Source organism: Neoarius graeffei, chromosome 27 (assembly GCF_027579695.1).
Source record: "Neoarius graeffei isolate fNeoGra1 chromosome 27, fNeoGra1.pri, whole genome shotgun sequence".
NCBI classification, from domain to species: Eukaryota; Metazoa; Chordata; class Actinopteri; order Siluriformes; family Ariidae; genus Neoarius; species Neoarius graeffei.
In genome coordinates, this window is record NC_083595.1 from 21,131,013 (window position 1) to 21,157,254 (window position 26,242).

General features: G+C 38.9%; 1 protein-coding gene across 1 annotated transcript in view; it reads left to right on the top strand.

The window, feature by feature from the left end:
• ptpn5 (protein tyrosine phosphatase non-receptor type 5) overlaps nt 1–26,242 on the top strand; it is a 418,366-nt gene that overhangs the window by 247,198 nt on the left and 144,926 nt on the right. Inside the window, exons 8-9 of the mRNA XM_060911789.1 lie at nt 15,961–16,098; nt 17,955–18,065. Of these exons, the coding sequence (XP_060767772.1) occupies nt 15,961–16,098; nt 17,955–18,065 (249 nt within the window). The remainder of the gene's footprint in view (nt 1–15,960; nt 16,099–17,954; nt 18,066–26,242) is intronic.

Here is a 26,242-nt window from a genome sequence, read left to right on the forward strand (position 1 = left end):
TTTTCACTCAAAATCTCACGATACATGGCCCCATTCATTCTTTCCTTTACACGGATCAGTCGTCCTGGTCCCTTTGCAGAAAAACAGCCCCAAAGCATGAGGTTTCCACCCCCATGCTTCACAGTAGGTATGGTGTTCTTTGGATGCAACTCAGCATTCTTTCTCCTCCAAACACGACAAGTTGAGTTTTTACCAAAAAGTTCTATTTTGGTTTCATCTGCCCATATGACATTCTCCCAATCCTCTTCTGGATCATCCGAATGCTCTCTAGCAAACTTCAGATGGGCCTGGACATGTCCAGGCTTAAGCAGGGGGACACGTCTGGCACTGCAGGATTTGAGTCCCTGGCGGCGTAGTGTGTTACTGATGGTAGCCTTTGTTACTTTGGTCCCAGCTCTCTGCAGGTCATTCACTAGGTCCCCCCGTGTGGTTCTGGGATTTTTGCTCACCGTTCTTGTGATCATTTTAACCCCACGGAGTGTGAGATCTTGCGTGGAGCCCCAGATCGAGGGAGATTATCAGTGGTCTTGTATATCTTCCATTTTCTAATAATTGCTCTGACAGTTGATTTCTTCACACCAAGCTGCTTACCATATTGCAGATTCAGTCTTCCCAGCCTGGTGCAGGTCTACAATTTTGTTTCTGGTATCCTTTGACAGCTCCTTGGTCTTGGCCATAGTGGAGTTTGGAGTCTGACTGTTTGAGGTTGTGGACAGGTGTCTTTTATACTGATAATGAGTTCAAACAGGTGCCATTAATACAGGTAACGAGTGGAGGACAGAGGAGCCTGTTAAAGAAGTTGTTACAGGTCTGTGAGAGCCAGAAATCTTGTTTGTAGGTGACCAAATACTTATTTTACTGAGGAATTTACCAATTAATTCATTAAAAATCCTACAATGTGATTTCCTGGATTCTTTCCCCCCATTCTGTCTCTCATAGTTGAAGTGTACCTATGATGAAAATTACAGGCCTCTCTCATCTTTTTAAGTGGGAGAACTTGCACAATTGGTGGCTGATTAAATACTTTTTTACCCCACTGTATATATATATATATATATATATATATATATATATATATATATATATATATATATACATACAGTGGTGCTTGAAAGTTTGTGAACCCTTTAGAATTTTCTATATTTCTGCATAAATATGACCTAAAACGTCATCAGATTTTCACACAAGTTCTAAAAGTAGATAAAGAGAACCCAGTTAAACAAATGAGACAAAAATATTATACATGGTCATTTATTTATTGAGGAAAATGATCCAATATTACATATCTGTGAGTGGCAAAAGTATGTGAACCTCTAGGATTAGCAGTTAATTTGAAGGTGAAATTCAAGTCAGGTGTTTTCAATCAGTGGGATGACAATCAGGTGTGAGTGGGCACCCTGTTTTATTTAAAGAACAGGGATCTATCAAAGTCTGATCTTCACAACACATGTTTGTGGAAGTGTATCATGGCACGAACAAAGGAGATTTCTGAGGACCTCAGAAAAAGCGTTATTGATGCTCATCAGGCTGGAAAAGGTTGCAAAACCATCTCTAAAAAGTTTGGACTCCACCAATCCACAGTCAGACAGATTGTGTACAAATGGAGGAAATTCAAGACCATCGTTACCCTCCCCAGGAGTGGTCGACCAAGAAAGATCACTCCAAGAGCAAGGCGTGTAATAGTCGGCAAGGTCACAAAGGACCCCAGGGTAACTTCAAAGCAACTGAAGGCCTCTCTCACATTGGCTAATGTTAATGTTCATGAGTCCACCATCAGGAGAACACTGAACAACAATGGTGTGCATGGCAGGGTTGCAAGGAGAAAGCCACTACTCTCCAAAAAGAACATTGCTGCTCGTCTGCAGTTTGCTAAAGATCACGTGGACAAGCCAGAAGGCTATTGGAAAAATATTTTGTGGGAAAAGTATTTTGATGAGACCTAAATAGAACATTTTGTTTTAAATGAGAAGCATTATGTTTGGAGAAAGGAAAACACTGCATTCCAGCAAAAGAACCTTATCCCATCTGTGAAACATGGTGGCGGTAGTATCATGGTTTGGGCCTGTTTTGCTGCATCTGGGCCAGGACCGCTTGCCATCATTGATGGAAGAATGAATTCTGCATTATACCAGCGAATTCTAAAGGAAAATGTCAAGACATCTGTCCATGAACTGAACCTCAAGAGAAGGTGGGTCATGCGGCAAGACAACGACCCTAAGCACACAAGTCGTTCTACCAAAGAATGGTTAAAAAAGAATAAAGTTAATGTTTTGGAATGGCCAAGTCAAAGTCCTGACCTTAATCCAATCGAAATGTGGAAGGACCTGAAGCGAGCACTTCATGTGAGGAAACCCACCAACATCCCAGAGTTGAAGCTGTTCTGTACGGAGGAATGGGCTAAAATTCCTCCAAGCCGGTGTGCAGGACTGATCAACAGTTACCAAAAACGTCTAGTTGCAGTTATTGCTGCACAAGGGGGTCACACCAGATACTGAAAGCAAAGGTTCACATACTTTTGCCACTCACAGATATGCAATATTGGATAATTTTCCTCAATAAATAAATGACCAAGTATAATATTTTTGTCTCATTTGTTTAACTGGGTTCTCTTTATCTACTTTTAGGACTTGTGTGAAAATCTGATGATGTTTTAGGTCATATTTATGCAGAAATATAGAAAATTCTAAAGGGTTCACAAACTTTCAAGCACCACTGTGTGTGTATATATATATATATATATATATATATATATATATATATATATATATATATATATATATATATATATACACACAACCCCGATTCCAAAAAAGTTGGGACAAAATACAAATTGTACATAAAAACGGAATGCAATGATGTGGAAGTTTCAAAATTCCATATTTTATTCAGAATAGAACATAGATGACATATCAAATGTTTAAACTGAGAAAATTTATCATTTAAAGAGAAAAATTAGGTGATTTTAAATTTCATGACAACAACACATCTCAAAAAAGTTGGGACAAGGCCATGTTTACCACTGTGAGACATCCCCTTTTCTCTTTACAACAGTCTGTAAACGTCTGGGGACTGAGGAGACAAGTTGCTCAAGTTTAGGGATAGGAATATTAACCCATTCTTGTCTAATGTAGGATTCTAGCTGCTCAACTGTCTTAGGTCTTTTTTGTCGTATCTTCCGTTTTATGATGCGCCAAATGTTTTCTATGCGTGAAAGATCTGGACTGCAGGCTGGCCAGTTCAGTACCCAGACCCTTCTTCCACGCAGCCATGATGCTGTAATTGATGCAGTATGTGGTTTGGCATTGTCATGTTGGAAAATGCAAGGTCTTCCCAGAAAGAGACGTCATCTGGATGGGAGCATATGTTGCTCTAGAACCTGGATATACCTTTCAGCATTGATGGTCTTTCCAGATGTGTAAGCTGCCCATGCCACATGCACTAATGCAACCCCATACCATCAGAGATGCAGGCTTCTGAACTGAGTGCTGATAACAACTTGGGTCATCCTTCTCCTCTTTAGTCCGAATGACACAGCATCCCTGATTTCCATAAAGAACTTCAAATTTTGATTCGTCTGACCACAGAACAGTTTTCCACTTTGCCACAGTTCATTTTAAATGAGCCTTGGCCCAGAGAAGACATCTGCGCTACTGGATCATGTTTTGATATGGCTTCTTCTTTGAACTACAGAGTTTTAGCTGGCAGCGGCGGATGGCATGTTGAATTGTGTTCACAGATAATGTTCTCTGGTAATATTCCTGAGCCCATTTGGTGATTTCCAATACAGAAGCATGCCTGTATGTGATGCAGTGCCGTCTAAGGGCCCGAAGATCACGGGCACCCAGTATGATTTTCTAGCCTTGACCCTTACGCACAGAGATTCTTCCAGATTCTCTGAATCTTTTGATGATATTATGCACTGTAGATGATGATATGTTCAAACTCTTTGCAATTTTACACTGTCAAACTCCTTTCTGATATTGCTCCACTATTTGTCGGTGCAGAATTGGGGGATTGCTGATCCTCTTCCCATCTTTACTTCTGAGAGCCGCTGCCACTCCAAGATGCTCTTTTTATACCCAGTCATGTTAATGACCTATTGCCAATTGACCAAATGAGTTGCAATTTGGTCCTCCAGCTGTTCCTTTTTTGTACGTTTAACTTTTCCAGCCTCTTATTGCCCCTGTCCCAACTTTTTTGAGATGTGTTGCTGTCATGAAATTTCAAATGAGCCAATATTTGGCATGAAATTTCAAAATGTCTCACTTTCAACATTTGGTATGTTGTCTATGTTCTATTGTGAATACAATATTAGTTTTTGAGATTTGTAAATTATTGCATTCCATTTTTACTTACAATTTGTACTTTGTCCCAACTTTTTGGGAATCAGGGTTGTATATACATATACATACATATATATATATATATATATATATATATATATATATATATATATATATATATATATATATATATTACACATTGCCTTAGGACCAGGATATCCTTGAGGTTACGCTTGTGGATGATCAGTCTACTGACTATACTTGTGTACTTTACTGTACACAAGTACAGTGTAGTACTGACTATACTATACTTTATGTAAATCTGGAGGATTCCAACAGGTGGCAGTATGAGAAACCATCACATTGAGAAAACAATGTTCAGGTTTGCTGTGTTGTTAGTTGAGGGAAGAAAGATGCTTGATATATATATATATATATATATATATATATATATATATATATATATATATATATATATATATATATTAGAATTATAAAAAATTAAAGATATAAAATTATATTCCTCAAACTGTTCAGCCATGTTGATAACTTCAGACAAGTAAACAATGATGCTAACATCATGTACCAAAACACGAACACCCTGACACCCAAATTTTTGCTGGTACTGCAACTTGTGCACACGTCACGTTAATTTCTGATGAAGTCCTCAGAGGATGTGTCAAAAGGGTGCTTGAAACACATGGCAGCCATGATGCATGCATGGAAGCATTCTGAGCATCAAGGATATTCTGGCCCTTATGAGCTGGGTCCCCTGTGGTCATAAAAGCCATCTGTAACACTTCTCTGAGTTAAGATAATGAGGAACTGGTAGGCAGGCTTCAGTAACAGGTGCGTTTTATTGCTACCTTTTGCATTCACTTTTCAGTGACTATACTTCTATGTGTACACAAACAACAGACACAACTCTGCATGGTTCAGCTCCCTCTCTTGACTGGCCATCTGAAATACTCACAGACACATGTTAATAGACACCCAGTAATTAAACACATGTAATTCATCACATGCTACTTGCTGGTTCATGTCTGTAAATGGCCGTGTGATGTGTCTAGTGTGTAGGCATAGCATTAGTGTGCTTGTCACCTCTTGCTTTCAGCACTCACTGCTGGCTAGTGGTGCTGCTGTCTTGGCACCACGAAAAGAGAGTCTCTCCTATCAGTACCTCTCCACAGCAAGTCCTATGCAGTGCCTCCATGTGGCTACAGATGGAAACTGGGCAAAAAAAGGCCCCAGGTTAAACTGCAGGGAGCTCAGAGGAGGTCTGGCCCCCAGATATATGGCATGCATGGCCCACTGGTGTGTGAACACGCCCTGATGCCCATGAACCAGACCCCCAGCTATGGGTAAATAGATCAAGCAGATGGAGCTTGTTAGCCTTGGAAGGCAGTCCATCTAGGGGAAGGGAACCCCAAATACTAACCTATGACCCGTGGACCCCGCTGTCACCATTCCAGCTTGCTGGACCATGGCAGATGAACCATGGGTGTAAAGGGTGGGGCCAGTATAGCGCACACTGTGCTTCACCTAAAAATTTCTTTGCACAGGCTGGGAGGACACATCCACATCCACAGGATGGGATGACCTGCTGGTTCAACCTGACTCCTTGTGTTCACAGCCAACACTTGGCGAACCCTCACTGCCAGACCATCAAAAATCAGGTCGATACATCACCATATTCTCTTCAGTGTGGAGCTGTGCTTCACTCCAGGGAGCTCAGCTATGAATTTAAGTGTACATGCTGTTCGAAGTGGGGGGCACGGTGGTGTAATGGTTAGCACTGTCACCTCACAGCAAGAAGGTTCTGGGTTTGAGGCCAGAGGCTGACAGGGGCCTTTCTGTGTAGAATTTGCATGTTCTCCCCATGTCTGCATGGGTTTCCTTTGGGTGGTCTGGTTTCCCCCACAGTCCAAAGACATGCAGGTTGGAGGTTCTAAATTGACCGTAGTTGTGAATGGTTGTTTGTCTCTATGTGTCAGCCCTGTGATGACCTGGTGACTTGTCCAGGGTGTACCCTGCCTCTTGCCCATAGTCAGCTGGGATAGCCTCCAGCTTGCCTATGACCCTGAACAGGATAAGCAGGAATGGATGGATGGATGCTGTTCAAGGTGTTCAAACATCTAAATTTATTGTTTCGGATAAAAAAGTTTGTCATTAAAAAAATAAATAAATAAATATATATATATATATATATATATATATATATATATATATATATATATATATATATATACACACACAGTGGTGCTTGAAAGTTTGTGAACCCTTTAGAATTTTCTATATTTCTGCATAAATATGACCGAAAACATCATCAGATTTTCACACATGTCCTAAAAGTAGATAAAGAGAACCCAGTTAAACAAATGAGACAAAAATATTATACTTGGTCATTTATTTATTGAGGAAAATGATCCAATATTACACATCTGTGAGTGGCAAAAGTATGTGAACCTTTGCTTTCAGTATCTGGTGTGACCCCCTTGTGCAGCAATAACTGCAACTAAACACTTCTGGTAACTGTTGATCAGTGCTGCACACCAGCTTGGAGGAATTTTAGCCCATTCCTCCATACAAAACAGCTTCAACTCAGGGATGTTGGTGGGTTTCCTCACATGAACTGCTCACTTCAGGTCCTTCCACAACATTTAGATTGGATTAAGGTCAGGACTGACTTGGCCATTCCAAAACATTAACTTTATTCTTCTTTAACCATTCTTTGGTAGAACGACTTGTGTGCTTAGGGTCGTTGTCTTGCTGCATGACCCACCTTCTCTTGAGATTCAGTACATGGACAGATGTCCTGACATTTTCCTTTAGAATTCACTGGTATAATTCAGAATTCATTGTTCCATCAATGATGGCAAGCCGTCCTGGCCTAGATGCAGCAAAACAGGCCCAAACCATGATACTACCACCACCATGTTTCACAGATGGGATAAGGCTCTTATGCTGGAATGCAGTGCTTTCCTTTCTCCAAACATAACACTTCTCATTTAAACCAAAAAGTTCTATTTTGGTCTCATCCATCCTTAAAACATTTTTCCAATCGCCTTCTGGCTTGTCCATGTGATCTTTAGCAAACTGCAGACGAGCAGCAATGTTCTTTTTGGAGAGCAGTGGCTTTCTCCTTGCAACCCTGCCATGCACACCATTGTTGTTCAGTGTTCTCCTGATGGTGGACTCATGAACATTAACATTAGCCAATGTGAGAGAGGCCTTCAGTTGCCTAGAAGTTACCTTGGGGTCTTTTGTGACCTCGCCAACTATTACAGGCCTTGCTCTTGGAGAGATCTTTGTTGGTCGACCACTCCTGGGGAGGGTGACAATGGTCTTGAATTTCCTCCATTTGTACACAATCTGTCTGACTGTGGATTGGTGGAGTCCAAAATCTTTAGAGATGGTTTTGTAACCTTTTCCAGCCTGATGAGCATCAACAACGCTTTTTCTGAGGTCCTCAGAAATCTCCTTTGTTCATGCCATGATACACTTCCACAAACATGTGTTGTGAAGATCAGACTTTGATAGATCCCTGTTCTTTAAATAAAACAGGGTGCCTGCTCACACCTGATTGTCATCCCATTGATTGAAAACACCTGACTCTAATTTCATCTTCAAATTAACTGCTAATCGTAGAGGTTCACATACTTTTGCCACTCACAGATATGTAATATTGGATTATTTTCTTCAATAAATAAATGACCCAGTATAATATTTTCATCTTATTTGTTGAGAACTGGGTTCTCTTTATCTACTTTTAGTACTTGTGTGAAAATCTGATGATGTTTTAAGTCATATTTATGCAGAAATATAGAAAATTCTAAAGGGTTCACAAACTTTCAAGCACCACTGTGTGTATATATATATATATATATATATATATATATATATATATACACACACACACAGTGGATATAAAAAGTGTACATACCCCATTAAAATTATAGGTTTTTCTGATGTAAAAAAAAAATGAGACCATGATAAATAATTTCAAAACTTTTCCCACCTTTAATGTGACCTATAACCTGTACAATTCAATTGAAAAACAAACAGATCTGGGGGGGGAACATAAAAAAAAATAAAAAAAAAACATACAATAACCTGATTGCATAAGTGTGCACACCCTTAAACTAATACTTTGTTGAAGCACAAATTAAATGCTGTATGACTGTAAATTAAATCAACTTTGTTGATTTAATTACAGCATTCAGTGTTTTTGGGTAGGAGTCTATCAGTCTGTCACATCTAGACTTGGCAATATTTGCCCACTCTTCCTTGCAAAAGTGCTCCAAATCTGTCAGATTGCAAGGGCATCTTCAGATCACCCCACAAATTTTCAGTTGGATTTAGGTCTGGGCTCTGGCTGGGCCATTCCACAACTTTTTTGGGGTCATCGTCATGCTAAAAGATGAAATTCCTCTTCATCTTCAGCTTTCTTTGGGGCGGCACGGTTGTGTAGTGGTTAGCATGGTTGCCTCACAGGAAGAAGGTTCCGGGTTCAAACCCAGTGGCCGACGAGGGCCTTTCTGTGTGGAATTTGTATGTTCTTCCTGTGTCTGCGTGGGTTTCCTCTGGGTGCTCTGGTTTCCCCCACAATCCAAAGACATGCAGTTAGGTTGATGTGGGGTGGCCTTGGGCTGAGGTGCCCTTGAGCAAGGTATCTAATCCCTGGGTGCTCTGGTGTGGCTGCCCACTGGTCTGTCTGTGTGTGTTCACTGCTTCAGATGGGTTAAATGCGGAGGATGAAATTCACTGTGATTGAAGTGTGCATGTGATGAATAAAGATTTCTTCTTCTAAACGTTTCTTCTTCTTCTTTCTAGCAGATACCTGAAGGTTTTGGGCCAAAATTGACTGGCATAAGAACTGCTCATAATTCCCTCCACCTTGACAAAAGCCCCTGTTTCAGCTAAAGAAAATCAACCCCAAAATATGATGCTGCCACCATCATGCTTCACTGTGGGTATGGTGTTCTTTTGGTGATGTGCAGTGTTGTTTTTGCACCAAACATACCTTTTGGAATTGTGGCCAAAAAACTTCAACCTTGGTTTCATCAGACCATAACACATTTTCCTACATGCTTTTGGGAGAGTTGATGTATTTTTTTTCCAAATTCAGCCGGGCCTGGATGTTTTTTTTTTTTTTTTAACCATACCCCTTAGTCCAGAAATATAGAGAATATGGGAGATTGTTGTCACATATAGTACACAACCAATACTTGCCAGAAATTCCTGCAGCTCCTTCAGTGTTGCTGTAGGCCTCTTGGCAGCCTCTCTGACCAGTTTTCATCTTGTCGTTTCACCAATTTTGAATGGACATCCAGTTCTCAGTAATGTCACTATTGTCCCATATTTTCTCCACTTCTTGATAACTGTCTTCACTGTGTTCCATGGTATATCTAATGCCATGGAAATTTTTTTGTACTCTTCTCCTGACTAATACCTTTCAATAATGAGATCCCTTTGATGCTTTGTAAGCTCTCTGGGAACCATGGCTTTTGCTGGAGGATGCAACTGAGTAAATGTCTGAACTTTATTTGGGGTGAATCAGAGTCATTTTAATTGATGGCAGGTGTGTACCTAAAAAGACTGAATGCTGTAATTAAATCAAAAGGTGCTTCAATAAAGTATTAGTGTGCACACTTATGCAACCAGCTTAATGTACATTGTATATATATATTTTATGTTCTTCCCCCGAACAGATTTGTTTGTTTTTCAATTGAATTGTACAGGTTATAGGTCACATTTAAGGTGGGAAAAGTTTTGAAATTATTTATCGTGGTCTCATTTTTTTTACATCAGAAAAACCCATCATATATATATATATATATATATATATATATATATATATATATATATATATATATATATATATATATATATATATATATATTCCATGTAAACATCTGACTGGGTCTATTAACATTCCTCAGAAATTTGTGTGTAAAATAGATTGGGGTTTGTAGATGAGAAGATGAATGTAATTTGGGAAAATCTGTGGTCCAATATAAGAGCTGGTCCAAGTTCAGAGGCTGTCATATGTATAGATCAAATTTACTGCTTGTTCCTAGTTATAGTTCACACACACACACACACACACACACACACACACACACACACACACACACACAGACACACAAAAAAAATGGATTTATCGCATTTAGGAAAACGTAATTGATATATTGCATTTTGGGAAAATAAAGTCATTTTTTATACTTTTAAAAATCAAACTCTAGATTTGCATTTTAATAATAATTATAAGAAGCCTTTATTTATCACACATACAATCAAGCACAGGCTTAAGCACAGTGAAATTCCTCCTGTGCATTTAACCTATCTGAAACAGTGAACATACACATGCACACACACATACCCAGAGCAGTGGGCATCTATGCTACAGCACCCAGGGAGCAATTGGGGGTTAGTTGCCTGCTTAAGGGCATTTCAGCACAACCTTCAGATCATGGCTGCCCAGTGTTAAGGTAACCATATGTCTTTGGACTGTGGGGGAAACCAAAGCACCCAGAGGAAAACCACACAGACATGGGGAGAACATGCAAACTCCACACAGAAAAGCCCCCATCAGCCACTGGGCTCAAAGCCATAACCTTCTTGCTGAGAGGTGACAGTGCTAACCACTACACCACTATTATCCCAGTGTTATATTAAAGTTTGAAACAGAAAATAGTGGCTTTCATGCTACCACTTTCTTGCCAAGAAAATACTTTTTTTTTCTTTAGTTGATCACAGTGGATTTATCACATTTTGGAACCAAACTCTCAATTTGTACAATTGATTGTAAACTGTAATGGAAATAAATCATAAAACAAACTTCAGAGAAGCTAGCTAGCATGCCAAGCCACAGGATTAATCCTAAATGGTCTTTGTATCAGCTATACTATAGTGCAGTATACCTATTCCAAAAAAGTTGGGACAAAGTACAAATTGTTAATTAAAACGGAATGCAATGATGTGGAAGTTTCAAAATTCCATATTTTATTCAGAATAGAACATAGATGACATATCAAATGTTTAAACTGAGAAAATATATCATTTAAAGAGAAACATTAGGTGATTTTAAATTTCATGACAACAACACATCTCAAAAAAGTTGGGACAAGGCCATGTTTACCACTGTGAGACATCCCTTTTTCTCTTTACAACAGTCTGTAAATGTCTGGGGACTGAGGAGACAAGTTGCTCAAGTTTAGGGATAGGAATGTTAACCCATTCTTGTCTAATGTAAGATTCTAGTTGCTCAACTGTCTTAGGTCTTTTTTGTCGTATCTTCCGTTTTATGATGCACCAAATGTTTTCTATGGGTGAAAGATCTGGACTGCAGGCTGGCCAGTTCAGTACCCGGACCCTTCTTCTACGCAGCCATGATGCTGTAATTGATGCAGTATGTGGTTTGGCATTGTCATGTTGGAAAATGCAAGGCCTTCCCTGAAAGAGACATCGTCTGGATGGGAGCATATGTTGCTCTAGAACCTGGATCAGCATTGATGGTGTCTTTCCAGATGTGTAAGCTGCCCATGCCACACGCACTAATGTAACCCCATACCATCAGAGATGCAGGCTTCTGAACTGAGTGCTGATAACAACTTGGGTCGTCCTTCTCCTCTTTAGTCCGAATGACACGGCGTCCCTGAGTTCCATAAAGAACTTCAAATTTTGATTCGTCTGACCACAGAACAGTTTTCCACTTTGCCACAGTCCATTTTAAATGAGCCTTGACCCAGAGAAGATGTCTGCACTTCTGGATCATGTTTAGATATGGCTTCTTCTTTGAACTATAGAGTTTTAGCTGGCAACGGCGGATGTCACGGTGAATTGCGTTCACAGATAATGCTCTCTGGAAATATTCCCGAGCCCATTTTGTGATTTCCAATACAGAAGCATGCCTGTATGTGATGCAGTGCCATCTAAGGGCCCGAAGATCACAGGCACCCAGTATGGTTTTCCGGCCTTGACCCTTAATGCACAGAGATTCTTCCAGATTCTCTGAATCTTTTGATGATATTATGCACTGTAGATGATGATATGTTCAAACTCTTTGCAATTTTACACTGTCAAACTCCTTTCTGACATTGCTCCACTATTTGTTGGCACAGAATTAGGGGGATTGGTGATCCTCTTCCCATCTTTACTTCTGAGAGCTGCTGCCACTCCAAGATGCTCTTTTTATACCCAGTCATGTTAATGACCTTTTGCCAATTGACCTAATGAGTTGCAGTTTGGTCCTCCAGCTGTTCCTTTTTGTATCTTTACCTTTTCCAGCCTCTTATTGCCCCGTCCCAACTTTTTTGAGATGTGTTGCTGTCATGAAATTTCAAATGAGCCAATATTTGGCATGAAATTTCAAAATGTCTCACTTTCGACATTTGATATGTTGTCTATGTTCTATTATCAAGTCAAGTCAAGTTTATTTGTATAGTGCTTTTAACAATAAACATATTATGAATACAATATCAGTTTTTGAGATTTGTAAATTATTACATTCCATTTTTATTTACAATTTGTACTTTGTCCCAACTTTTTTGGAATCGGGGTTGTAGAATCACTATATAGTCCATTAATTTTTTGCCTTGTGTAGTGTAGAATAGGAGCACTAAGCCATTTGAGATTCATTCTGATCTCTGGTAGGAACATCACCGTTACCATGGAAACAGCTGTAAAGATGGTTGATGTTAACAAGCCCTTGCCCTGCATATTATGGAGAAATGTGTATGCATTGCTGTGCCTGTAGAGTAGCCATGATTATTCAAACAGCCTTAGTGAGGACAGTATATATATATGATGTAAGCATTTTAACTATCCATCCATCCATTATCTGTAGCTGCTTATCCTGTAGCCGCTTATCCTGCTTATCCAGCAGGCAAGCTGGATCCCATCCCAGCTGACTATGGACGAGAGGTGGGGTGCACCTTGAACAAGTCGCCAGGTCATCGCAGGGCTAACACAGAGACAAACAACCATTCACACTCACATTCACACCTATGGTCAATTTAGAGCCACCAGTTAGCCTAACCTGCATGCCTTTGGACTGTGGGGGAAACCAGAGCACCACAGGAAACCCATGCAGACACAGAAAGGCCTTTGTCAGCCATGAGGCTTGAACCCAGGACCTTCTTGCTGTGAGGCAACAGTGCTAACCACTACACCACCATGCTGCCCTCTCATATTCACTAAACTTTCTCAATTAAGTGACCCAAAGCATCTGTAATTCCATCACTGCCTTGTATTTAAAAGCTGCTGTAGAATTAAATGCTTATTAAAATATAAGCTGTATCCTTTCTTTGAGATGTGCTGAATGTATATGAATGAAAATGCTTTGAAAATGCTTTCAGTGCAAATTGTCACAAGTCCCCCCCCTTTTAACCTGTCATCTTTTCTGTTCTTTCTATCCCCAGAACAAAACAAAGTTATGTATGTGCAAAAAAAAAAAAAACACGTCATTGTTGACTTGTAGGTTGCTGCATCTGCCTTGTTTCTCTCTGCTCTTCAATTTAATTAAATTGTCCTAACTTATGCAATCGTAAAGTAAATGCAACTGCAAGTACATGTTTAAACTTTCTGATTAGCATTTGAATTTGAAAAAAATCCAATATGACATTTTAGTTAAGTGGTTTTTGTTTAACAAGACAATTCTTGTTCATGGTAAGCAACTTTGTACCTTTGTTTTTGTCTGCTATGTTGAAGTCACATCACTTGATGTGACTCCTTCCAAATTGAAGAGCATTCTCTCTCAAGATATTGTTGTTACAAATACAAAAAACACTCTCAATAATCTTTTGGAAGTGTTCACCTTAATTTTGTCATGATATTGTCATCATGATATTCTTGTGTCTTAATAAAACTTTGTCAATAAAAATAATTTATTGGAAGTACAATAATTTATTGAAATATTATGTCAGTTCAATAGCAATTTTTGAATGAAAGCTTTTATGCCACCTTCTCACATGCTTATGTACAACCTCGATTCCAAAAAAGTTGGGACAAAGTACAAATTGTAAGTAAAAATGGAATGCAATGATGTGGAAGTTTCAAAATTCCATATTTTATTCAGAATAGAACATAGATGACATATCAAATGTTTAAACTGAGAAAATGTATCATTTAAAGAGAAAAATTAGGTGATTTTAAATTTCATGACAACAACACATTTAAAAAAAAGTTGGGACAAGGCCATGTTTACCACTGTGAGACATCCCCTTTTCTCTTTACAACAGTCTGTAAACGTCTGGGGACTGAGGAGACAAGTTGCTCAAGTTTAGGGATAGGAATGTTAACCCATTCTTGTCTAATGTAGGATTCTAGTTGCTCAACTGTCTTAGGTCTTTTTTGTCGTATCTTCCGTTTTATGATGCGCCAAATGTTTTCTATGGGTGAAAGATCTGGACTGCAGGCTGGCCAGTTCAGTACCCGGACCCTTCTTCTACGCAGCCATGATGCTGTAATTGATGCAGTATGTGGTTTGGCATTGTCATGTTGGAAAATGCAAGGCCTTCCCTGAAAGAGACGTCATCTGGATGGGAGCATATGTTACTCTAGAACCTGGATATACCTGTCAGCATTGATGGTGTCTTTCCGGATGTGTAAGCTGCCCATGCCACACGCACTAATGCAACCCCATACCATCAGAGATGCAGGCTTCTGAACTGAGCACTGATAACAACTTGGGTCGTCCTTCTCCTCTTTAGTCCGAATGACACGGCATCCCTGATTTCCATAAAGAACTTCAAATTTTGATTCGTCTGACCACAGAACAGTTTTCCACTTTGCCACAGTCCATTTTAAATGAGCCTTGGCCCAGAGAAGACATCTGTGCTTCTGGATCATGTTTAGATACGGCTTCTTCTTTGAACTATAGAGTTTTAGCTGGCAACGGCGGATGTCACGGTGAATTGCGTTCACAGATAATGTTCTCTGGAAATATTCCCGAGCCCAATTTGTGATTTCCAATACAGAAGCATGCCTGTATGTGATGCAGTGCCATCTAAGGGCCCGAAGATCATGGGCACCCAGTATGGTTTTCCGGCCTTGACCCTTACGCACAGAGATTCTTCCAGATTCTCTGAATCTTTTGATGATGATATGCACTGTAGATGATGATATGTTCAAACTCTTTGCAATTTTACACTGTCAAACTCCTTTCTGACATTGCTCCACTATTTGTTGGCACAGAATTAGGGGGATTGGTGATCCTCTTCCCATCTTTACTTCTGAGAGCTGCTGCCACTCCAAGATGATCTTTTTATACCCAGTCATGTTAATGACCTATTGCCAATTGACCTAATGAGTTGCAGTTTGGTCCTCCAGCTGTTCCTTTTTTGTACCTTTAACTTTGCCAGACTCTTATTGCCCTGTCCCAACTTTTTTGAGATGTGTTGCTGTCATGAAATTTCATATGAGCCAATATTTGGCATGAAATTTCAAAATGTCTCACTTTCGAAATTTGATATGTTGTCTATGTTCTATTGTGAATACAATATCAGTTTTTGAGGTTTGTAAATTATTGCATTCCATTTTTATTTACAATTTGTACTTTGTCCCAACTTTTTTGGAATCAGGGTTGTATGTGCCACCCTTACATATTACCATTAGATGAATGAATGATTGTGTAAATGTTTTCTGTGAACAGCAGATTATATCTACTTTTTCATAGGGCTATGGTGGGCAAGAGAAGGTATACATTGCCACTCAGGGTCCAACTGTCAACACAGTGGGAGATTTCTGGAGGATGGTTTGGCAGGAATGCTGTCCAATCATTGTCATGATCACCAACATTGAGGAGAAAAATGAGGTCAGCTGGATACACGATATATATAAACATACTCACATAAAAGAGCAAAGATAGTGATAGAGACAGTATATGTAGACATATTGTTGGAAAGTTTTTTTTTAACAACTTTGACCTTGTTTTAACATTTTAACATTAAAATGAGCTTCAACATAGGTACAGTTGTCCTTGAAAGTTTGTGAACCCTTTAAAATTTTCTATATTTCTGCATAAATATGACCTAAAACACCATCAGATTTTCACACAATTCCGAAAAGTAGATAAAGAGAACCCAGTTAAACAAAAGAGACAAAAATACACTTGGTCATTTATTTATTGAGGAAAATTATCCAATATTACATATCTGTGAGTGGCAAAAGTATGTGAACCTTTGCTTTCAGTATCTGGTGTGACCCCATTGTGCAGCAATAACTGCAACTAAACATTTCCGGTAACTGTTGATCAGTCCTGCACAGCGGCTTGGAGGAATTTTAGCCCATTCCTCCATACAGAACAGCTTCAACTCTGGGATGCTGGTGTGTTTCCTCACATAAACTGCTCGCTTCAGGTCCTTCTACAACATTTTGATTGGATTAAGGTCAGGACTTTGACTTGGCCATTCCAAAACATTAACTTTATTCTTCTTTAACCATTCTTTGGTAGAATGACTTGTGTGCTTAGGGTCATTGTCTTGCTGCATGACCCACCTTCTCTTGAGATTCAGTTTATGGACAGATGTCCTGACAGTTTTCCTTTAGAATTTGCTGGTATAATTCGGAATTCATTGTTCCATCAATGATGCCAAGCTGTCCTGGCCCAGATGCAGCAAAACAGGCCCAAACCATGATACTACCACCACCATGTTTCACAGATGGGATAAGGTACTTATGCTGGAATACAGTGTTTTCCTTTCTCCAAACATAACGCTTCTCATTTAAACCCAAAAGTTCTATTTTGGTCTCATCTGTCCACAAAACATTTTTCCAATAGCCTTCTGGCTTGTCCATGTGATCTTTAGCAAACTGAAGACGAGCAGCAATGTTCTTTTTGGAGAGCAGTGGCTTTCTCCTTGCAACCCTGCCATGCACACCATTGTTTTTCAGTGTTCTCCTGATGGTGGGCTCATGAACATTAACTAATGTGAGAGAGGCCTTCAGTTGCTTAGAAGTTACCCTGGGGTCCTTTGTGACCTCGCCGACTATTACACGCCTTGCTCTTGGAGTGATCTTTGTTGGTCGACCACTCCTGGGGAGGGTAACAATGGTCTTGAATTTCCTCCATTTGTACACAGTCTGTCTGACTGTGGATTGGTGGAGTCCAAACTCTTTAGAGATGGTTTTGTAACCTTTGCCAACCTGATGAGCATCAACAATGCTTTTTCTGAGGTCCTCAGAAATCTCCTTTGTTTGTGCCATGATACACTTCCACAAACATGTGTTGTGAAGATCAGACTTTGATAGATGCCTGTTCTTTAAATAAAACAGGGTGCCCACTCACACCTGATTGTCATCCCATTGATTGAAAATACCTGACTCTAATTTCACCTTCAAATTATCTGCTAATCCTAGAGGTTCACATACTTTTGCCACCTACAGATATGTAATATTGGATAATTTCCCTCAATAAATAAATGGCCAAGTATAATATTTTTGTCTCATTTGTTTAACTGGGTTCTCTTTATCTACTTTTTGGACTTGTGTGAAAATCTGATGATGTTTTAGTTCATATTTATGCAGAAATATAGAAAATTCTAAAGGGTTCACAAACTTTCAAGCACCACTGTACATAGTTGCCAATACTTCATATGAGAAAGGAGAAAGTAGAAATTGTAGTGTATATAGATGAGGCTGCAAGTGATCATAAAATTGTTTGTTTTATAGAAATGCACAGAGTACTGGCCAGAGGACAGTGTGACCTATGAAGGCATTGAGATCACTGTCAAACAGTTCATTCAGGCTGATGACTACAGTCTAAGGATCTTCACTGTGAAGGTGACTCTTTCTGGCCTAAACATGAAAAATTAAAGGGAAAAAATTATAGTGGTTTGTTTATTTAAAATTCTTAGCTATCATGCAACTACCACTTCCCTACTTATCTCCATGTGTAATGCAATGCAATTTTACACATAGCAACAAATAAAATAATATATTTGCTTCTTAATATTCCCATATATATACCCCAACTTGGCACAGAATGTCTAATGTTCTATGATAAGGAAAGCCTGAGTGATGCTTCTATAATTAGAAGTGCCATTAATTACTGTTAACTTTCATAAAAAAATTAGTAAAATTTATATAAATAAAGACATGGAAAAAAACAACATCCAATAAATTATATTTTGAGCTCAAATATATTTGGACATTGCATTATTTTATTTAAACAGGGTTTAAGTCAGGGGAATTTTTTGAAACACTGGTTTCAAAATTATCTGCATCCTTATATTAATATTTTGTGAAGACACTCTTCTTTTCATTTATCTTCAGGCACTGATCTTGTTATACAGCAACAAGTTCTCTGTTGTTGGGGGGGGGTAGACCTATGTTTTATTGGATGTATACAGTACTAGTCAAAAGTTTGGACACAACTACTTATTCATAGGTTCTTCTAACTTAGATGATTTTCTAATAATCAAATACTGTACAATTTAAGACATTAAAACTAAGCTAAGTGCCCGAGTTGACAGGGAAAAAAAGAAAAAAAAGTTATCCATAATGATGTAATAAACACTGCAGGAATCACACTGGTTAAAGAGAAATGGTAACAACTGCAATTAATGACAGTGCAAATAGCATAGAACATATATGGAATTATGTGATAAACAAAAAAGAAGTGTTTAAAAAAAATTACATTTTAGATTCTTTGGAGTAGCCACCATTTACCTTGATGACAGCTTTGCACACTACTGGCATTATCTCAACAAGCTTCATGAGGCAGTCACTTAGAATGCTTTTCAATTAACATGTGTGTCTTGTCAAAAGTTAATTTGTGAAATTCCTTGCCTTCTTCTTGCATTTGAGACCATCAAACAAACAATCAATAGTAAGTAAAACATTCAACAAATCGCCCTATTCGACAACTGTAGTAACCTATATTATGTCAAGAACTGCTCAACTAGGTAAAGAGAAATGATAGTCCATCAGTGCTTTAAGACATGAAGTCTTTTAATCAATAAAAATTAAGAAAAAAAAACATTGAATTTGGTGTGTCCAAACATTTGACGGTACTGTATACAGGGAGCTGCAAAAGTAGGTACACAGTAATGAAAAACAAAACGTTCACACAAAACATTAGTATTAAATGAAACCTAGCACCACTATTATAATACTGGAATAATCCTTACTGTATACCTACTTTTGCAGCCCCCTGTATTATGAAGCAAAGTGTGATCTTCCTTTGTAAGGTTTTGATTACTAAATACTGTGGTTTCAGAAAGAATTCAGACTCTCACTTCATGCACACTTTATTGAATCATACATTTTATTAAAATTTATACAATTGATTACATAATTATTTTGGATATTCATCTACATACAATAATCCTTAAATCACAAAGAAAAATATATTTTATTAGAAATGTTTCTTAATTTATTAAAAATCAAAAACTGAAACCTCTCATTTAGATAAGTGTTCAGCCCATTGGATCGACAGTGTGGATCAGTTTGTCCCTACACTATGCAACCAGTGGTAAACAGGTTTTGCAGTTGACGAAATACTTGTATTATAGTTGCACCTTCATTACCGTGTCCCAAAACTGTAAGATACAAAGGTATTATAACTAGTGTTCAGATTAGTATTAGGGTTTATCGTGGAAAATAACTTGTTTTAACACAAAAGTCCACCAAGATGAGAATTAATTTTCTCCCAAAGTCCAGTATTTGTTGCAAGATAAGAAAAAAAATGCAAAAACAAAGAAAAAAAAAAGACACTATCCACTTCACCACCTGAACCCTCAAATGATTGTACTTGGCTTTTAAAATAATATACATGCACAGAGATAGCTATCTGTATTTTGATAGAGATTAAAATGCTATTATTTGTATTATTAGGTTGTGTTGTTTTTACAGGTCATTAATGTAATGACTGAAATGTGGCAGTGAATGGGGCTTTGAGAGTAAATATGCTTGTACATGGTTAAAGTATGGATTATTTGAAACAAACAAAAACAAACAAACATGGAAACATGAAAAATATTATGAAAAAAAGTGATGCTGGAAAAGTCTTTTTTTTTTTAATTTACAAATTATAACATATAGCAGTTTGCAGAACTCCTAGAAGCCCAGTGGTTCTTTCTATGAAGTTTTCTTTTTTGTTTGTTATTCACATTTTTTTTATTTTCAAACACAATGCAACATAACACCACAGCATTTTACACACAAAATAAACAAAAATTCACAAAAACAAAAACATAACACAATTGCACAGCACTACAGATACAGTCCCCCCTCCCCCTGACACACATCCTGATATGCCTTGAATCATTACCTTTATCACTGATCCCCACCTTCTATATATGTTAGGAAGTTTCCCCACATATCACTGAATTTTGACACTGAGTCTCTTACTTTGGCTAGCATTAATTCATAAGAGGCTGTACTTGTCGTGAGTTCAATCCAGTCCTTGTGACAGGGCATAATTGTACTTTTCCACTGCCTTAGAATGATCCTGACTGCATTAAGAAAGCCTGCCAAAACCAGCCCAAACTCCCCCTTTGTAAGTCCAACCGTTAACACAGTTTTGTCACCAAGTAGGCAAAAACGGGGTGAGCTTGGCAAAGGTTGCTCCAACCACTCCTCCATAATTGTAATTACTTGATCCCAAAAAGGGGAGACCAGTGGCCATTCCCACATGAGTTGTAGCAAAGTACCCAAAGAACCCTTACATTTCCAGCACTCATCACTCTGAATTAAACCAAGCCTTTTAAGTCTAACAGGGGTCCAGTAATATCTATGAATTATTTTATAATGAATAAATTTGCTCTTGATATCCCTCACTGGCCAACCCATATTATTAACAATATTCTCCCAAACTTCTTGTCCCATATCAATGCCCAGATCCTTTTGCCATGTTATCCTCACATTGTCACTTTTACCATATAAGGCATTAGCAGTCATTTTATAGAAAACAGAGGAAGTTTGTGCCATGCTGGGAAGCTTCAAATAGTTATGCAATACACTTTCTGCTTGTTCTGCTTTGTGGCCAGTAGACAATACACAACTGTGTAACTGAAGGTATTTCCAAAAGTCCCCCTTGTCATTTAGATTATATCTGTTCCTAAGTCCTTCAAATGAACAGAAGATCCCTTCCTCAAATAAATCCTTAATGGAAACAACTCCTTTGCTATACCATGTTTTCCAAAAGATAGTTTTCTTTCCTATCTTAAAGGCAGGATTTTCCCATAAAGATGAATAACTCTGTACTGAGACATGTCAAACAGTTTATGGACACTGATCCAAACATCCCTTGAGTGTTGTAAAATAGGGTTAACTACCTGAGCATTAGCTAGTTTTTGAGACAGAGCATCCGTGTATCCAAATGGAGAGGTCAGCGACCTCTCAATCAAAATCCATCCCAAATTTGACTCCCTTTTTGACCAGTGTTTACACAGTCTGACCATTTCAAAGGCTATATTATTCAGTTCTACATTTGGCAAAGCCAGCCCACCCCTTTCTCTGGTAGTAAACAGCTTATTCATACTGATCTGATGCTTCTTCCCATTCCACAAATAGTCTCTGACTATAACATTATACTGCTTAATCAGTGCTCCAGGAATTGTCAAAGGGATCATCATTGAAATATAGTTAATCTTTGAAGAAACCATTTTAACTGTATTTATTTTCGCCCATAAAGATAAATTGATCAGGTTCCACTTAGCAAAGTTAATCTTAATGGATTGAAGAACTGGATTCATATTAATTTGGAAAAGTTCCTTCAAGTCTGTGGTTAACCTTATGCCCAAATACTTCATTCTTGAAGGTATCCAGGTAAATGGGAATGTTCCAATATCTGCATGTGAATAACCAGCAGAAATGGGCATTACTTCAGATTTCTGCCAATTAATTTTGTAACCTGATATTTCTGAGAAATTCTCAATAATATCCATGACCCCTGGAATGGAAGAGGCTGGATCTGACAATATCAGCAGTATGTCACCCGCATACAAAAATAATTTGTGTGTGTATATCTGTCCTCCTGCCAGCACACCCTTGATTCTTGAATAGTCTCTTATAGAGACTGCCAATGGCTCCACAAATATAGTAAAAAGCAACGGAGACAAAGGATCCCCCTGCCTAGTCCCTTGACCTAAATGAAAGAGCGGAGACACAATGGTGTTAGTGAGAACAGCTGCCCGCGGTGCAGAATACAGAACCTTTACCCAATTTATAAATCCATCACCAAATCCAAAGGCCTGTAAAGTATACCCCCACTCTACCCTATCAAATGCTTTCATAGCATCAAGGGAAAAGGCAGCTATGGGAGCATCTTCCTTACAATTTAACCACATAAGTTGTAAAAGGCACCTAAGGTTATCACCCGACGACCTACCTTTAATAAATCCAACCTGGTCCTCATTGAAAGTTCTGCCAACAATTTTCTCCAGTTTCATTGCTAATACCTTTGATAGTATCTTGCAATCCACATTTTCCAAACTAATCAGCCTGTAGCTACTTGGCGCATGTGGGTCCTCATCCTTTTTCAATAATACAGATATCACTGCATCATTAAAAGTAGGAGGCAGTTGCCCCACCTCCAGTGTTTCTGCATAAACCTTGGTCAAGATAGGTGCTAGTAGGTCAATATTAGTCTTGTAATATTCAGCTGGAAAGCCATCTAAACCAGGTGATTTTCCAGCTTTCATTAACACAATAGCTGACCTAACTATTATAGTGCATCTAGACCTAATTAGAGTGCATCTAATATATCCACTTGTGCTGAAGACACCCTGGCAATCTCTATTTTTGGAAAAAAAAATCTTCATACTTAGCCTCATCTACAGATATTTCTGAACTATATAAAATTCTCATAGAAACTCTTGAACATACCATTAATTTCCATTTTAGCCATTAATATCTCCCCCTCGTCATTACTGATAGCAGGAATTAAAAGGCTTGCATCTTTCCGTTTCAACTGTGTGGCCAACAGCTTGCCTGCCTTCTCTCCGCTTTCATAAAAAGTAGTCTTCATCCTAAAGATGGCATATTCCACCCTTTTATTATATATCTCATTGAGCTGATATTTCAAATTACAGATTTCTTTAAACTTGCGCTCACTATAACATCATGATAATTCAGTTTCCTTATTCTTAATCTGAGATTCTAAATCTTTATTCTTCTTTTTGGACATTTTTTTAAATAACTTGACTGTGAAATAAGATGACCCCTTCTATATGCCTTTGATGCTTCCCACACATTTCCCAATCTCTCTGTTGAACCCACATTCTGATAAAAAAAAAATCCTTAAGGAGAGCATCCAAAGCTGTCTTGTGTGTGGGGTCCTGGAGCAATGAGGCATTAAGTCTCCATCTATTCACACTAGGACTACTTGACCCCAACATCACTGTTAGCTCTACTGGTGCATGATCAGACAGAGCTATAACTCCAATACTACAAATCAGCCACCATTTCAGTCAATTTACCTGAAACTAAAAAGTAATCAATCAATCCTTGAATATGATTTATGCATGTGTGGAAAAAAAAAAAGTGTACTCTTTTTCTCCGGGATTGACCACCCTCCAAATGTCAATTAGCCCATGGTCTTTCATCATTAACTGTATAGCTAATCTCTCTCTTGGCACTGCTTTATGATATGTTGTACGGTCTAAAAGAGCATCTTGAACCTGGTTGAAGTCCCTGCCATCACTGTCTGACCTTCCCCAAGCTCACCCACCACCTTGTTAACCATGTGGAAAAAAAAAATCACTATCTTCTTTATTTGGAGCATACATTCTATAATATACATATATTAAATTTGACCCCATCACTGGCAACGTGTATACAAATCAGTCTTCCCTCATCATCTTTTTTCTGGTTACTTACCTTACCGGGTCGAGCTATCTCGGCTATGCATGACCCTTTCCCTCCAAACGGCCATATCGCTCATCAGAGCTGGTAGTTCCTTGGACCTACATCCTGTGTCATCACACAGTTGGTCGATGTAGGTCCTTTTAGGGCGGCCTTTAGATCTTCTTCCATGTGATGGAGACCATAGAATGTTTTCCCCGGCCAGTTCTTCTTTGCTGCGCCAGCAGTGACCAGCGAAGAGCAGCCTCTGTTGTCGGATAGGAGTTGCTGATGGGAGGGATGTTTCCGTAAAATTCTTTGTTGGTTGGGTGGTTGCTCCAGGATCTATTGAGAGCGGCGCAAAGCATGCAGGTATATGCCCCATCAATCATCTTCTCCAATTTCGATGTTGGGTCCATGTGATAGAACCATACATAAGAACAGATTCTATGGTCGCTCTAAAGAAGTTTCTCTTGAGCTCGTCTGGGAGGTCTGATTTCCAGATTTCCTCCATGCCATTTAGTGCTCCCAAGCTTTCCCAAGTCTGATATTAACATCCTGTTCTGTTGAAGCAATGTAGCTACCCAAGTACTTGAAATCGTCCACCTGCTTGATCTTCTCACCACTCAGGCTTTTCTCACACCAGTAGATGTGTCTTGATATAGGCACATGAACTCTTTTCTCTGCGTTGACATAAAGCCTGATTTCTTTAGCTAGTTTTTCAATGCTATCTTCATAGCATTGAAAATGAGAGTTGTTGCATCCTTCAGGTGGTCAGCGAGTATTGCAATGTCATTGGTGTAGTCGGCGTCTGTGATCTTCTGAGCTGCATGTCGCCTACTCCTACGTTCAGTAAGAGTAAAACCAAGCTCCAGATTTTCGTCGATGGCTTTTCTTAGTACATAGTCCAGGCAGATGATAAATAGGAATGGGGCCAGAGTGTCTCCTTGAAGAACTCCAGTGGTGATGTCAAAGAAATCAGTGTCTCCATCAGGTGAGCGTACCATGGACCAGGAGTTTTTATATAGCATCATGATGGCTTTCACTGTTTCTTGCGGTATTCCATAGGTAATTAGGATCTCCTCCATTTTTCTGCGATGTATGGAATCAAGTGCCTTGGAGAAGTCGACAAATAGAAGGGTAGCTGGGAGTTTTTTTTGCATTCACACCCTCTAAGATTCTTCGGATGGTCAGTATCTGTCCTGAGGTAGACCTGTTTGTTCAGAAACCGTTCTGAATTTTCCTTAGTAATGGGTCGACCTCAGGGCATACTTTGTTTAGCAGCATCAGATTGTAGATTTTCACGGCGATTGCTGTTAGTGTGATGCCTCGATAGCTCTTCATAATCCCTAGATTGCCTTTTTTGGGGAAGGGAAGTAAGCAGCCTTCGGTCCATCTTTCAATAGGGTCTTGGTTATAGACGCTGTTGCACATGTCTAATAAGATCTGATGAAAATCATCTATCTTCCACACTTCTGCAGGTATTTTGTTGAGCCCACAAGCTTTGCCATTTTGAAAGCAACTTACTGCTTTCCTTGAGTTCTTCCATTGTAAGGGGGCCTTTCTTTATATTGAGCTAGTCAGTGAATAGTGGTGTTATTACTTCGTCAGTTGTCTGGGGTGGCTTACTGAGCAGGTCTTCAAAATGTTGCTGCCATAGGTGTAGTCGCTCCTCCTGACTGGAGGCTTTTAGTGTGCCACGGTTACTGTTTTTTCTGCCGCCGATTTCATTGACGGTTTTCCAGGCTTCAGCAGACTTATTACTGGCAGTAGTTCTGATGTGGTTGATCTTACTTTGAAAGTATTCCATTTGCTCGGCTATGTAAGAAGTTTTAAGTGCCATCCGAGCATGTTCGAATTTGTTAACATTTTCAGGAGATGGTACCGAGTTTGAGTTGTGCAGCTAGATGTAGGTCCTTGCGTTTTTGGCATATCTCTACAGTTTCCCATGGTTTTCATTTCTTTGCCTTGGGTTTCAGCGGAATGGTATTCTCGGCTGTTTCTCTGCATGCATTTTCGAAGTTTTTGTAGGTGGTATTTACAGAAGTCGTCGGTGCGGAGTCTTGAAGAGCAGCAAATCTGTTGTTCAGCTGAATAACAAATATCTTATGGATCTCTGAGTTCATATTTAGAGTTAACCAGTCATATGGAGCAACACTGCTTAATTTCTT